Source organism: Bufo gargarizans, chromosome 6 (assembly GCF_014858855.1).
Source record: "Bufo gargarizans isolate SCDJY-AF-19 chromosome 6, ASM1485885v1, whole genome shotgun sequence".
Lineage (NCBI taxonomy): Eukaryota > Metazoa > Chordata > Amphibia > Anura > Bufonidae > Bufo > Bufo gargarizans.
Window position 1 is genome coordinate 4,956,939 of NC_058085.1, and position 15,404 is coordinate 4,972,342.

The window sequence follows — 15,404 nt, forward strand, 5'->3', positions numbered from 1 at the left end:
GGTGCTATACTATATGAATGCACAGGCCTTTGCCTCTCTGTTCTGGGATAAGTGTAGATTTTCGCATTTGCGTTAATAAAATCGCCTCACGAAGATTCGCAGCTCAATTCAATCACTAATGTAATGCAAAGCCCTGTGCCTCTGTTCTGGGACAAGTGTAGATATTCGCATTTGCGTTAATAAAATCGCCTCACGAAGATTCGCAGCTCAATTCAATCACTAATGTAAGAATGCAAAGCCCTTTGCCTCTGTTCTGGGACAAGTGTAGATATTCGCATGTGCGCTAATAAAATCGCCTTACGATATTCGCGCCTCAATCACTTTCTAGGCAATGTGAGTAAGATCTGAGCTTTTGGACTTTTGGGAATCAATCGAGAAACAGTGGGGGTGATGACAGTAGTTGACAGAGTACAGATCAATGTCATCTGTAAGGTGGAAAGTAAAATAAAAAATACGAATATTCGTAAATCGAATTTTACGAAGTTCTACGTATTCGCGAATATGGTGCTATACTATATGAATGCACAGGCCTTTGCCTCTCTGTTCTGGGGATAAGTGTAGATTTTCGCATTTGCGTTAATAAAATCGCCTCACGAAGATTCGCAGCTCAATTCAATCACTAATGTAATGCAAAGCCCTGTGCCTCTGTTCTGCGACAAGTGTAGATATTCGCATGTGCGCTAATAAAATCGCCTTACGAAGATTTGCAACTCAATTCACTAATGTATGAATGCAAAGCCCTTTGCCTCTGTTCTGGGACGTGCCGATATTCGCATGTGCGCTAATAAAATCGCCTTACGAAGATTCGCGCCTCAATCACTTTCTAGGCAATGTGAGTAAGATCTGAGATGTTGGACCTTTGGGAAACAATCAATTATATGTGTACTGTAATTTTGTGAAAAAAAAAAAAAAAAAAAAAACGAATATTCGTTTTTACGAATATATAGCACTATATTCGAAATATTCGCGAAATCGCGAAGTTGCGATATTCGCGAAAAAAATTCGCTTTTCGAATATTCGCGCTCAACACTATTCTTCCTGTACCACTGCTTGAAGAAGGTGTCTTCCAGAAACTGGCAGTAGGACTGGGAGTTGAGCTTGACTCCATCCTCAACCCAAAAAGGCCCCACAAGCTCATCTTTGATGATACCAGCCCAAACCAGTACTCCACCTCCACCTTGCTGGCGTCTGAGTCGGACTGGAGCTCTCTGCCCTTTACCAATCCAGCCATCTGGCCCATCAAGACTCACTCTCATTTCATCAGTCCATAAAACCTTAGAAAATCAGTCTTGAGATATTTCTTGGCCCAGTCTTGACGTTTCAGCTTGTGTGTCTTGTTCAGTGGTGGTCGTCTTTCAGCCTTTCTTACCTTGGCCATGTCTCTGAGTATTGCACACCTTGTGCTTTTGGGCACTCCAGTGATGTTGCAGCTCTGAAATATGGCCAAACTGGTGGCAAGTGGCATCTTGGCAGCTGCACGCTTGACTTTTCTCAGTTCATGGGCAGTTATTTTGCGCCTTGGTTTTTCCACACGCTTCTTGCGACCCTGTTGACTATTTTGAATGAAACGCTTGATTGTTCGATGATCACGCTTCAGAAGCTTTGCAATTTTAAGAGTGCTGCATCCCTCTGCAAGATATCTCACTATTTTTGACTTTTCTGAGCCTGTCAAGTCCTTCTTTTGACCCATTTTGCCAAAGGAAAGGAAGTTGCCTAATAATTATGCACACCTGATATAGGGTGTTGATGTCATTAGACCACACCCCTTCTCATTACAGAGATGCACATCACCTAATATGCTTAATTGGTAGTAGGCTTTCGAGCCTATACAGCTTGGAGTAAGACAACATGCATAAAGAGGATGATGTGGTCAAAATACTCATTTGCCTAATAATTCTGCACGTAGTGTAAAGACATACAGTTGCAAGAAAAAGTATGTGAACCCTTTGGAATGATATGGATTTCTGCACAAATTGGTCATAAAATGTGATCTGATCTTCATCTAAGTCACAACAATAGACAATCACAGTCTGCTTAACCTAATAACACACAAAGAGTTAAATGTTACCATGTTTTTATTGAACACACCATGTAAACATTCACAGTGCAGGTGGAAAAAGTAAGTGAACCCTTGGATTTAATAACTGGTTGAACCTCCTTTGGCAGCAATAACTTCCACCAAACTTTTCCTGTAGTTGCAGATCAGACGTGCACAACGGTCAGGAGTAATTCTTGACCATTACTCTTTACAGAACTGTTTCAGTTCAGCAATATTCTTGGGATGTCTGGTGTGAATCGCTTTCTTGAGGTCCTGCCACAGCATCTCAATCGGGTTGAGGTCAGGACTCTGACTGGGCCCCTCCAGAAGGCGGATTTTCTTCTGTTTAAGCCATTCTGTTGATTTACTTCTATGCTTTGGGTCGTTGTCCTGTTGCAACACCCATCTTCTGTTGAGCTTCAGCTGGTGGACAGATGGCCTTAAGTTCTCCTGCAAAATGTCTTGATAAACTTGGGAATTCAGTTTTCCTTCGATGATAGCAATCCGTCCAGGCCCTGACGCAGCAAAGCAGCCCCAAACCATGATGCCCCCACCACCATACCTCACAGTTGGGATGAGGTTTTGATGTTGGTGTGCTGTGCCTCCTTTTCTCCACACATAGTGTTGTGTGTTTCTTCCAAACAACTCCACTTTGGTTTCATCTATCCACAGAATATTTTGCCAGTACTGCTGCGGAACATCCAGGTGCTCTTGTGCAAACTGTAAACGTGCAGCAATGTGTTTTTTGGGGACAGCAGTGGCTTCCTCTGTGGTATTCTCCCATGAAATCCATTCTTGTTTAGTGTTTTACGTATCGTAGATTCGCTAACAGGGATGTTAGCATATGCCAGAGACTTTTGTGAGTCTTTAGCTGACACGCTAGGATTCTTCTTCACCTCATTGAGCAGTCTGCGCTGTGCTCTTGCAGTCATCTTTACAGGACGGCCACTCCTAGGGAGAGTAGCAGCAGTGCTGAACATCCTCCATTTATAGACCATTTGTCTTACCGTGGACTAATAAACAGGCTTTTGGAGATACTTTTATAACCCTTTCCAACCCTTTTCAACAATTCTTAATCGTAGGTCTTCTGAGAGCTCTTTTGTGCGAGGCATCATTCACATCAGGCAATGCTTCTTGTGAAAAGCAAACCCAGAACTGGTGTGTGTTTTTTATAGGGCAGGGCAGCTGTAACCAACACCTCCAATCTCACCTCATTGATTGGACTCCAGTTGGCTGACACCTCACTCCAATTAGCTCTTGGAGATGTCATTAGTCTAGGGGTTCACATACTTTTTCCACCTGCACTGTGAAGGTTTACATGGTGTGTTCAATAAAAACATGGTAACATTTAACTCTTTGTGTGTTATTAGGTTAAGCAGACTGTGATTGTCTATTGTTGTGACTTAGATGAAGATCAGATCACATTTTATGGCCAATTTGTGCAGAAATCAATAGCATTCCAAAGGGTTCACATACTTTTTCTTGCAACTGTAACTATGAGGGGGCACATATATCAACTACTGTGAGGGGGGGCACATAATCTGGCATAACCACTGTGAGGAGCACATATGTGGGCATATCTGATGTGAGGGGCACATAATCTGGCATAACCACTGTGAGAGGGTACATATCTGGCATAACTACTGTGAGGGGGGCACATATAAAGGCATAACCATGAGAGGGCACATATGAAGGCATAACTACTGTGAAGGGGGCACATAATCTGGCATAACCCCTGTGAGGGGCACATATGTGGGCATATTTAATGTGAGGGGCACATAATCTGGCATAACCACTGTAGGGGGCACATATCTGGTCATAACTACTGTGAGGGGCACATATCTGGTCATAACTACTGTGAGGGGCACATGATCTGACATAACTACTGTGAGGGGCACATATATCTGACCATAACTACTGTGAGGGGGAACATATCTGGCCATAACTACTGTGAGCGGCACATACTGGGCATAACTACGGTGAGCGGGCACATATCTGGGCATATCCACTGTGAGGGGTACATATCTGGGCATAACTACCGTGAGCAGGCACATATCTGGGCATAACCACTGTGAGTGGGCACATATCTGGGCATAACTACCGTGAGCAGGCACCTATCTGGCATAAATACCGTGAGGGGGCACATATTTGGCATAACTACTGTGAGGGGCACATATCTGGGCATAACTACTGTCAGCGGGCACATATTTGGCATAACTACTGTTAGGGGGCACATATTTGGCATAACTACCGTGAGCGGGCACATATCTGGCATAAGTACCGTGAGGGGGCACATATTTGGCATAACTACTGTGAGGGGCACATATCTGGGCATAACTACTGTGACGGGAACAAAGGTGGGCATAACTGCTGTGACGCTCCCCCTGCTGGTAGTTTCACAGGGGCAGTCACCATCCCTTCCTTATGTGATTATTCTTTTTTTCTCTATCACCACAGGGACCTTGTTCTGGATCCAGCGGACATCACACCGACGCCAGTGACACCCTGGATGAGGTAGGACCAGATTTTATTAGGACTGGGTGAGTGCAGCCATGCATTGGGCTTAGGGTTCTTTAACACGAGCGGGTAATCCGCTGCGTGAATGAGAGCCAAGCCCCGCTCTGGACAGCAGAGACACGGAGAGTAACATGACTGATAATGCTCCGCGCCTCTCTGTGACCTCTTTACTACGAAATCACGGTGACAGCTTTATCTCTCTGTGATTTCATAGTAAAGAGGTCACAGAGAGGCGCGGAGCGTTATCAGTCATGTTACTGCTCCGTGTCTCTGCTGTCCGGAGCCGGGCTTGGCTGTCAGTCACGCAGCGGACTAGCCGCACGGGAAAGAGCTCTTAGTAAGAAAATCTGCCGCTTCTTTGTAAAAATGGGGGGGGGGGGTGGGGGCCCGATCCAAAGTTTGCACTGGGGCCCATAACACTCTAGTTATGCCACTGCCTGTGGGAGACTCCCAAAATGTATGGAGGAAGGGGCTCTGGTCTGAGGAGACCAAAATCGAACTTTTCGTCCATCAAAAAAAACGCTATGTCTGGCGCAAACCCAACACATCACATCACCCAAAGTACACCATCCCCAAAGTGAGACCTGGTGGTGGCAGCATCATACTGGGGGCACTGGTCAGAGCTGAGGGAAAGATGGATGGTGCTAAATACAGGGATAGTCTTCAGCAGAACCTGTCCCACTCAGTGCGTGATCTGAGGCTCGGACGGAGGTTCACCTTCCAGCAGGACAATGACCCCAAACACACGGCTGAAGCAACACTTGGGTGGTTTAAGGGGAAACAAGTAAATGTGTTGTAATGGCCGAGTCACAGCCCAGATCTCAATCCAATAGAAGATCTGTGGTCAGACTTAAAGATTGCTGTTCACAAGCAGAAACATCCAACCTGAAGGAGCCGGAGCCGTTCTGCAAGGAGGAACGGGCAACAATCCCAGCGGTGAGATGTGGCGACTGCTCCTAGAGACTTATCCACGGCGACCTGGAGCTGTGATTGCCGCACAAGGGGCTCTACAAAGTACTGACTTTAGGGGGGTGAATAGTTCTGCACATTGACTTTCTGGTATTTTGTTGTTTGCTTCACAGTAAAAAGAAAATACATCTTCACAGTTGTCGGCAGGTTCTGTAATTACATGATGCAAATCCTCAAACTATCCATGTTAGTTCCAGGTTGTGAGGCACCAAAATACAAAAAAAGTCAAGGGGGGTGAATACTTTAGCAAAGCACTGTATGCCTTCCCATTTTTTTAGCTCAGGGATTTCTGTGGTTATCAAATTTGTGTCATTTTTGCTAATGTTAAATTGTGATGGGATGATATTATTTATTCATGAATCCCATCTAGGGAACACTTTTGGGGAAGGGGGCCCCAGTACCTGGAAGTTTCCTAAGTAATCCATAAGGTGACATTGAGATGAAATCATCACTCTTTCCACCACCACTAGGGGGAGCACACTGCAGACTGGTTTATTATGTAGTTCCATGGCAGTTACAGAAATACCTGTGCAGTGAGCTCCCCCTAGTGGTGGCTGACAGACAGACAGACTTAAGGGGATGATTGTGTGGAGCGAAACAGAAGATTTGTATCTCTTTTTTTTAAAATATATATTAACCCATCCCCACCCTAAACCACCACTAGTCAGCCAGAGATCACAGGTATCATTCTTAACCTCTTCATCATGCTGGTCCACTAGAGATCACAGGTATCATTATTGACCACTCATCACCCTAGACCACCAAAGATTATACCCTGTATTAACAACTTCATCACCCTAGACCACCAGAGATCATAAGCATCAAGATTAACCCCCTTCATCACTCTAGTCCACCAGAGATCATCATCCTAGATCATTCATTACCACCCTTGCCCAAAAGAGATCATCACCCTAAATCAACAGAGATCACAGGCCAATATTAAACTCTACATCACCAAAGATCCTAGTCATGTCAATATTACCCCTTCATCACCCTAGAACCACCAGAGATCATATATGTCAGGATTACCCTCCAACACTCTAGATCACCAGAGATAAGAGGTCTAGATATCAACCCATTCATCACCCAAGATTACCTTTCATCACCCTAGACCACCAGAGATCATAGATGTCAGGATTACCCTTCAACACTCTAGATCACCAGAGATAAGAGGTCTAGATATCAACCCATTCATCACCCAAGATTACCTTTCATCACCCTAGACCACCAGAGATCATAGATGTCAGGATTACCCTTCAACACTCTAGATCACCAGAGATAACAGGTCTAGATATCAACCCATTCATCACCCAAGATTACCTTTCATCACCCTAGACCACCAGAGATCATAGATGTCAGGATTACCCTTCAACACTCTAGATCACCAGAGATAACAGGTCTAGATATCAACCCATTCATCACCCAAGATTACCTTTCATCACCCTAGACCACCAGAGATCATAGATGTCAGGATTACCCTTCAACACTCTAGATCACCAGAGATAACAGGTCTAGATATCAACCCATTCATCACCCAAGATTACCTTTCATCACCCTAGACCACCAGAGATCATAGATGTCAGGATTACCCTTCAACACTCTAGATCACCAGAGATAACAGGTCTAGATATCAACCCATTCATCACCCAAGATTACCTTTCATCACCCTAGTCCACCAGAGATCACAGATATCAATGATAGCCCCTTGAAGATGGGCCTCAATGAAGCAGCAATTCATTGTTTCATCATCACTTTCCACAAGCTGTTTCTTCGTCAAATCGCCTAATGAGGGCTTGTTCTTCTGCAGGATCAGTAGTACTATTCAGTCGTCCTATTATGGGGTATTAATTCTTTATGTGGAAAATATAGAGACTATGACTTTGTCTTTTTCTATTTAAAACTTTGCGCTGGACATTCTGGAGTTTTTATCACTCTGGAGTATTAAATTTTTTGGGGGAGATGAGGCGACCAAACAATTATCTGTCTGGGATTATAATTGTTTTGATTTGACCAGGGGTCATTATCCAACGATACCAATTGTCTTTTATTAATGACTTTATAAAGCTATTTGTCAGTGTAAAATATTGGGGTATTGTGTTCCCCCCCCCCCCCCTGTAAATTTAAACATATTATTTTTGTTAACTTTTTTTTATATCCCACTAGGGGACCTACTCCTCATATACTACACTGAAATACTCCTGTATCGCAGTGTATTATGCTTCTGACAGGACCTGATAGGTGTAGAAAGATGGCCAACATGAGGTCTTCATTAGGTCTTCCAGCTGGTATTCATTGCACCATGATCACACTGCCGAGGTGCGGGTGGAGGTGATAGTCCTTCAGTTAAACCCCTTAAATTCCTATATTCTCTAATAGGAGCATCTAAGGGGTTAAATGTCTGCAAACTGAGTTATTGGCCGTCGCAGAAAGGGGTCAGCTGTATGTTATTGCATCAGTTGCCATATATGTGGAGTGGTTCACAGAGAACTACCTGCCATGGATGGGGTTAACCTTTTCATCATTCAAGACCACCAGGGATACTAGATATTAACAGGTAAAACCCTCTAGACCACCATATATAATAGATAAATCTCTTCATCACCCCAGGCCACCAGTAAGTCCAGTGGAGATAATAAGTATCAATATTTACCCCATCATTAGCCTAGACCACCAGAAATTATAGATATTAACAGCTAACCCCCCCCCCCAGACCACCATACATAAAAAAGTAACAATAATAACCCCTTTATCAGCCTAGACCACCTGAGATACTAGATATTAACCACTAAGCCCTGCTATATCACCAAAAATACAGTAAGTATCTATATTAACCTCATCATCACTATAGATTACCAGGGTACTAGGTATTAACCACTAAGCCTCTCAAGATCACTAGACATAACAAGTATCAAAATTACCCCTTTCATCATCCTAGACCACTAGAGATGATAGGTATAAAAAACTAAACGTTTCTAGGTCACCAGGTGTCACGGACGGTGTACAGAAAACAAGACAAAGCAACATGCATATATGACTCACTGGATCCAAAGCTAAGGAACCAAAAGGGAGACCCCTGCACAAGACCTGGCACTTTCCCTGGCTGCTCAGCCTATGCAAAGATCCCAAAGGTGGATGGTTGCATATCCACGTACCTCGACTATATAACACCTGAACACCCTACAATAGTGAGGAGACACGACCACCGGCTCCCTACACCAGACACGGAGGGAGTCAGGGTCACCTGGGATCCAGCAAACAGAAAATAACAGATAAATGTTCAGCACTTAACTTAGTAGCAGACAGGAAAACAGGATCAGCATGCACACACACTCCAGGAAGTAGTATAAGCCACCCAGTAATGCATTATGGGGCGGAATTTAAAGGGATGCAATCAGTCCAACTACATGACAGCTGAGAGAGGCTAACGAGATGAGGAACTGAACATCACAACAAAGAAACTCAAGGAGGAGGTTCTGAAAGGCTTCTGTCAGAGCTTCTCAGCTGTCTGGTTGTGACACCAGGATAGCTGTTCCAGGGTAGTGGCAGTGCATAATGGGCAGTGGGTGTGGAACCACTGTGTCAACTAACTGGTTTGGCTTCGAGCTATCCCTAACGGCATTGTCCAGATGGTTCCCTGGTATTCACCTTTTAACTTCTGTACAGGGATGTAGATTTCACTGCAGAGAACCAACCAGGCTGCTACCTCATGGAATAGGCCCGGTGTAGTTGGCAGTGGATCTATCTATAGGGGTTAGAGACCGGTGCGAAGCAATATTCACAGTTAGGAGACAGGTCGAGGTCAGGGCAGGCAGAGTTTGTGCGTATATATGAAACAGGTCCAAGGTCTGGGCAGGCAGCTAAGGATCCTCATGGTAAACAGGGTGAGGTCAAGGCAGGAAGCAGAGGATCAGAATCAGTAAACAGGCAGAGGCTTGGTACAAGGGCAGATAGTCTGAATAGCACAGTAAACTAGCAACCTAGGAACATAAAGCTCAGGCACTCTCCCACTAGGGAAGATGCCTTATATAACCAGGGACAGCCGGCCACAGGCTGGGAAAGAATTTGGACATGGGCGCGCTGGTCGTAGCCTGTAACAGAGGAGCGGGGAAACAGTAGGCATGTGGAACGTCGGAGGCCATACCCACTGCAGGTGGCAGATGAGAGCAGGTAGATCTGGACCGCCGGTAAGGCAGGATGCAGGGCAGGGTAAGAGATGCTGCACCCATTTGCCCTCAGGGGTTTTAAAACATAAAAGAACATCTACTCGCCCTCCTCACTGATGCCCCGCTGCTGCCATTTTGCAACATGTTTTTAAGCCTCTCTGAGCCCACTGCCACAAATTTTTACCTAAATTGGAAAACCCCTTTAATTGGAAGCGTCTCCAGGAACATCCCAGGATGAATAAGGAAGCCGAATCAGGAGTCTCTGCTTTTTCTGCTATCAGAGTACTTGGAAATTCCCCCCCCCCCCTCTGCCAACTCTGCCCACTCTGCCCAGGAAGTTGTCTATGGAGCATTCCACAGTTAGAAACCTAAACATATGGTAGATACTTCTGTGGGACTTTACTGTACTTGACTTCAGTCCATAACTACGCCCTCCCCACTCCCTTTGACCTTAGCCCTAGTCAGAGTTTAACTTTCACTTCCCTGTCAATTCAATGATGGCGTCTGCTAATCTGAGGGACGAGCTGAGCTGTTCCATCTGCCTGAACATCTACATAGATCCCATCACCCTGAGGTGTGGACACAACTTCTGCCGGGGGTGCATTGACTGTGTGCTGAACACTCAGCAGGCTGCATCTAGAACATACACTTGTCCCGACTGCAGAGAAGAGTTTTTGGAGCGTCCAGTACTTCAGAGGAACATAACTCTACATAACGTAGCAGAGTGCATCCGGTCTACCCAACCAGAGAAGGAAGAGACTGGAATCTCCTGCACCTACTGCATTCATACTGCGACTCTTGCTGTCAAATCCTGCCTGTTGTGTGAAGCTTGTCTCTGTGAAGATCATCTGAGAGTTCACAGCAATTCAGCAGAACATGTCTTATCAGAACCCACCACTAACCCGGGGAGCAGAAAATGCTCTGTCCACAAGAAGATCCTGGAATATTTCTGCCTGAGTGACGCTAAGTGTATCTGTACAACCTGTATAGTGGATGGAGACCATAAGGGACACCAGGTAATATCCATGTCTGAAGCTTCTGAGAGGAAGAAAGAAGAACTCAGAAACGTTCTGGAACAATTGTTCGTGAAGAGAGAAAAGATTGAGAAGAGAGTCCAGAGTCTTCCGGAGAACACAAGAGAAGTACAAGGAAAAGCACTCAGTATAACCGAAAGGTCCACTGTCCTATTCAAAGACCTGAGAAGACAACTGGACGACCTGGAAATCAACATCTTGAGTCAGATTTCCAGGTTGGCGATGCAAGCTTCACTCTCAGTCAGTGATCTGATCCAAGATTTAGAGAAGCAGAAGGACGAACTGTCCACCAAGATTTGTCACATTGAGGAGATTCGTAGAATGGCCGACCCCTTCATTGTCCTGCAAGATGATTTATTAGATTTTCACGACCTTCAGATGCCAGATGAAGACACGGTAGGAAAACTAGACTTGGACCTGATAATGAATACGGTGGACTTGGGCTTATCTAAGATTGTAGCGTATGAAGACAGAGGGATCTTCTTGAAGGAAGCGTCAAGTCTCCGTCTGGACGTAAGCTCTGCCAGCAACTACGTCAAGGTGTCTGATGACCTTAAATCTGCCTCTATGTCCACTACAAGCCAGAAGTTCCCTAAGACACCAGAGAGATTTGGGGAGTATCAGGTTTTAAGCTCTGGCGGTTTTTCCTCAGGAAAACATTACTGGGACGTTGAGACCAGTAAGACTGGACTATGGACGGTGGGAATGGCCTACCCAAGTATAGAGAGGAGTGGAGACCTGTCTTGTATTGGATACAATTGCAAATCTTGGGGTCTGAGATATTCTGAAGATCAGTGTTCAGCGAGACACAACAAGCGGGTGTTCAGTGTGCCCTACTCTAAGTCTTCCCACACGTTCCGAGTCTGTCTGGACTACGAAGCAGGACAGCTGTCCTTCTATGAGCTGAGTGACCCCATCAGACACCTCTACACCTTCACCACCACCTTCACTGAGCCCCTCCACGCTGCTTTTAGGGTTTGGGGAGATTCTTGGGTGAGACTAAGAAACTAAATTGACCTTTTAATGATACGTGGTGAGGACTGGAACCCTGTTCTCTGACAATCGGCCATATCTACATGATTGGAAAGGTCCATAAATGACCGATCCAGAACCCTAAATAAAGCTTCAAATAGAAAAATAGGCCAGCACTACTCACTATTATTATAGCGGATCCAATACGTGGTGGTGCCTGTAGCATTAAATCCTGGTCCTGGGATTTCCGTAGTAGACAATGTTGAATAAGCCACGGCACTCCAGAGGGATTCCAATCAATTTCTTTATTACACCTTGTGTAGCAACGTTTCAACCTGATGGTCTTTGTCAAGCTTGACAAAGACCATCAGGTTGAAACGTTGCTACACAAGGTGTAATAAAGAAATTGATTGGAATCCCTCTGGAGTGCCGTGGCTTATTCAACATTGCCTAAATAAAGCTTCATCACTAATGTTTCACCATTTTCAAGATCTCTGCTGTCAGTGAATGTGAACAGTCAGAGGCAGTCCTGCAGGGAAGAAACTATTAGCAGCTGATTTATACACCAGTCTTTTAGGGGTTATCCCACCAGACATCATACAGGACATGGCAACCTCTCCCTAACAAAGCTAGAACCAGCCCTGTACCTCACATGGATCCAGAGATCTGACCATTTATTGTTCCAATTCCTCTCATAGTTTTATTTCATAAATATCAACTCGGGGATGTATCCTTTCTGCTGCAGCTCAGAGGCATGTCTTTTCTGCAGCAGCTGAGAGGCGTGTCTTTTCTGCAGCAGCTCAGAGGCGTGTCCTTTCTGCTGCAGCTCAGGGACATGTCCTTTCTGCTGCAGCTCAGGGACATGTCCTTTCTGCTGCAGCTCAGGGACATGTCCTTTCTGCTGCAGCTCAGAGGCGTGTCCTTTCTGCTGCAGCTCAGGGGCATGTCCTTTGTGCTGCTGCTCAGAGGTATGTCTTTTCTGCAGCAGCTCAGAGGCATGTCCTTTCTGCAGCAGCTCAGAGGCATGTCCTTTCTGCTGCAGCTCAGAGGCATGTCCTTTCTGCTGCAGCTCAGAGGCATGTCCTTTCTGCAGCAGCTCAGAGGCATGTCTTATCTGCTGCAGCTCAGAGGCATGTCTTTTCTGCTGCAGCTCAGAGGCATGTCCTTTCTGCTGCAGCTCAGAGGCATGTCTTATCTGCTGCAGCTCATGGGCATGTCCTTTCTGCTGCAGCTCATGGGCATGTCCTTTCTGCTGCAGCTCAGAGGCATGGCCGTTCTGCTGCAGCTCAGAGGCATGTCTTATCTGCTGCAGCTCAGAGGCATGTCCTTTCTGCTGCAGCTCAGAGGCATGTCTTATCTGCTGCAGCTCAGAGGCATGTCCGTTCTGCTGCAGCTCAGAGGCATGTCCGTTCTGCTGCAGCTCAGAGGCATGTCCTTTCTGCTGCAGCTCATGGGCATGTCCTTTCTGCTGCAGCTCATGGGCATGTCCTCTCTGCTGCAGCTCAGAGGCATGTCCTTTCTGCTGCAGCTCAGAGGCATGTCCGTTCTGCTGCAGCTCAGAGGCATGTCTTATCTGCTGCAGCTCAGAGGCATGTCCTTTCTGCTGCAGCTCAGAGGCGTGTCCTTTCTGCTGCAGCTCAGAGGCATGTCCTTTCTGCTGCAGCTCAGAGGCATGTCCTTTCAGCTGCAGCTCATGGGCATGTCATTTCTGCTGCAGCTCAGAGGCATGTCCTTTCTGCTGCAGCTCAGAGGCATGTCCTTTCTGCTGCAGCTCAGAGGCATGGCCGTTCTGCTGCAGCTCAGAGGCATGTCTTATCTGCTGCAGCTCAGAGGCATGTCTTATCTGCTGCAGCTCAGAGGCATGTCTTATCTGCTGCAGCTCAGAGGCATGTCCGTTCTGCTGCAGCTCAGAGGCATGTCCTTTCTGCTGCAGCTCATGGGCATGTCCTTTCTGCTGCAGCTCATGGGCATGTCCTTTCTGCTGCAGCTCAGAGGCATGTCCTTTCTGCTGCAGCTCAGAGGCATGTCCGTTCTGCTGCAGCTCAGAGGCATGTCTTATCTGCTGCAGCTCAGAGGCATGTCCGTTCTGCTGCAGCTCAGAGGCATGTCTTATCTGCTGCAGCTCAGAGGCATGTCCTTTCTGCTGCAGCTCAGAGGCGTGTCCTTTCTGCTGCAGCTCAGAGGCATGTCCTTTCTGCTGCAGCTCATGGGCATGTCCTTTCTGCTGCAGCTCAGAGGCATGGCCGTTCTGCTGCAGCTCAGAGGCATGTCTTATCTGCTGCAGCTCAGAGGCATGTCCTTTCTGCTGCAGCTCAGAGGCGTGTCCTTTCTGCTGCAGCTCAGAGGCATGTCCTTTCTGCTGCAGCTCAGAGGCATGTCCTTTCTGCTGCAGCTCATGGGCATGTCATTTCTGCTGCAGCTCAGAGGCATGTCCTTTCTGCTGCAGCTCAGAGGCATGTCCTTTCTGCTGCAGCTCAGAGGCATGTCCTTTCTGCTGCAGCTCAGAGGCATGGCCGTTCTGCTGCAGCTCAGAGGCATGTCTTATCTGCTGCAGCTCAGAGGCATGTCCTTTCTGCTGCAGCTCAGAGGCATGTCTTATCTGCTGCAGCTCAGAGGCATGTCTTATCTGCTGCAGCTCAGAGGCATGTCCGTTCTGCTGCAGCTCAGAGGCATGTCCTTTCTGCTGCAGCTCATGGGCATGTCCTTTCTGCTGCAGCTCATGGGCATGTCCTTTCTGCTGCAGCTCAGAGGCATGTCCTTTCTGCTGCAGCTCAGAGGCATGTCCGTTCTGCTGCAGCTCAGAGGCATGTCTTATCTGCTGCAGCTCAGAGGCATGTCCGTTCTGCTGCAGCTCAGAGGCATGTCTTATCTGCTGCAGCTCAGAGGCATGTCCTTTCTGCTGCAGCTCAGAGGCGTGTCCTTTCTGCTGCAGCTCAGAGGCATGTCCTTTCTGCTGCAGCTCATGGGCATGTCATTTCTGCTGCAGCTCAGAGGCATGTCCTTTCTGCTGCAGCTCATGGGCATGTCCTTTCTGCTGCAGCTCAGAGGCATGTCCTTTCTGCTGCAGCTCAGAGGCATGTCCTATCTGCTGCAGCTCAAAGGCATGTCCTTTCTGCTGCAGCTCATGGGCATGTCCTTTCTGCTGCAGCTCAGAGGTGTGCCCTTTCTGCTGCAGCTGTCTCCCTATCACAGCTCAAGGGATGTAAGTGTCACTATTACCGCCAAGAGAATGCCATTAAAAAATTTTTTTTTTAAATGGTTGAATTGTGGGCAATCATAGGTAGACACTGTTATATAAGGACAATGTACGGTAGTATTATGTAGCCATTAGCTGTGCACTGTACAGAGGTATTGTATAGACATTGTTATTTGGGCACTGTATGCTGGTATTATGTAAATATTCTTATTTGGGCACTGTATGACGGCATTATGCAGACATTGCTATTTTTGCACTGTATGGTGGAAGGAACTATGTAGATATTGGGCACTGTATGTCAGAATTATGTAGACGTTGTTATTTGGACACTGTATGGTGGTATTACATAGAAATTCGGGCACTATATGGCAGCATTACGTAAATATTGTTATTTGGGTACTGTATAGCAGTATTATGCACACATTGTTGTTATTTAGCTACTGTGTGATGGTACTATGTAGATATTTGGGCACTGTATGGCAGTATTATGTAGATATTTGAGCACTATATGGCTG

General features: G+C 46.4%; 1 protein-coding gene across 1 annotated transcript; it reads left to right on the plus strand.

The window, feature by feature from the left end:
* Positions 1-10,184: 10,184 nt before the first annotated feature.
* LOC122941288 (E3 ubiquitin-protein ligase TRIM39-like) lies at positions 10,185-11,970 on the plus strand. Its single transcript, XM_044298402.1, has one exon. The coding sequence runs from the start codon at positions 10,185-10,187 to the stop codon at positions 11,730-11,732; it is 1,548 nt and encodes a 515-aa protein (XP_044154337.1). The 3' UTR covers positions 11,733-11,970.
* Positions 11,971-15,404: the final 3,434 nt, after the last annotated feature.

Excerpts from the sequence above, each read along its gene's own strand:
- LOC122941288 (XM_044298402.1), top strand. The coding sequence starts at position 10,185 with ATGGCGTCTGCTAATCTGAGGGACGAGCTGAGCTGTTCCATCTGCCTG.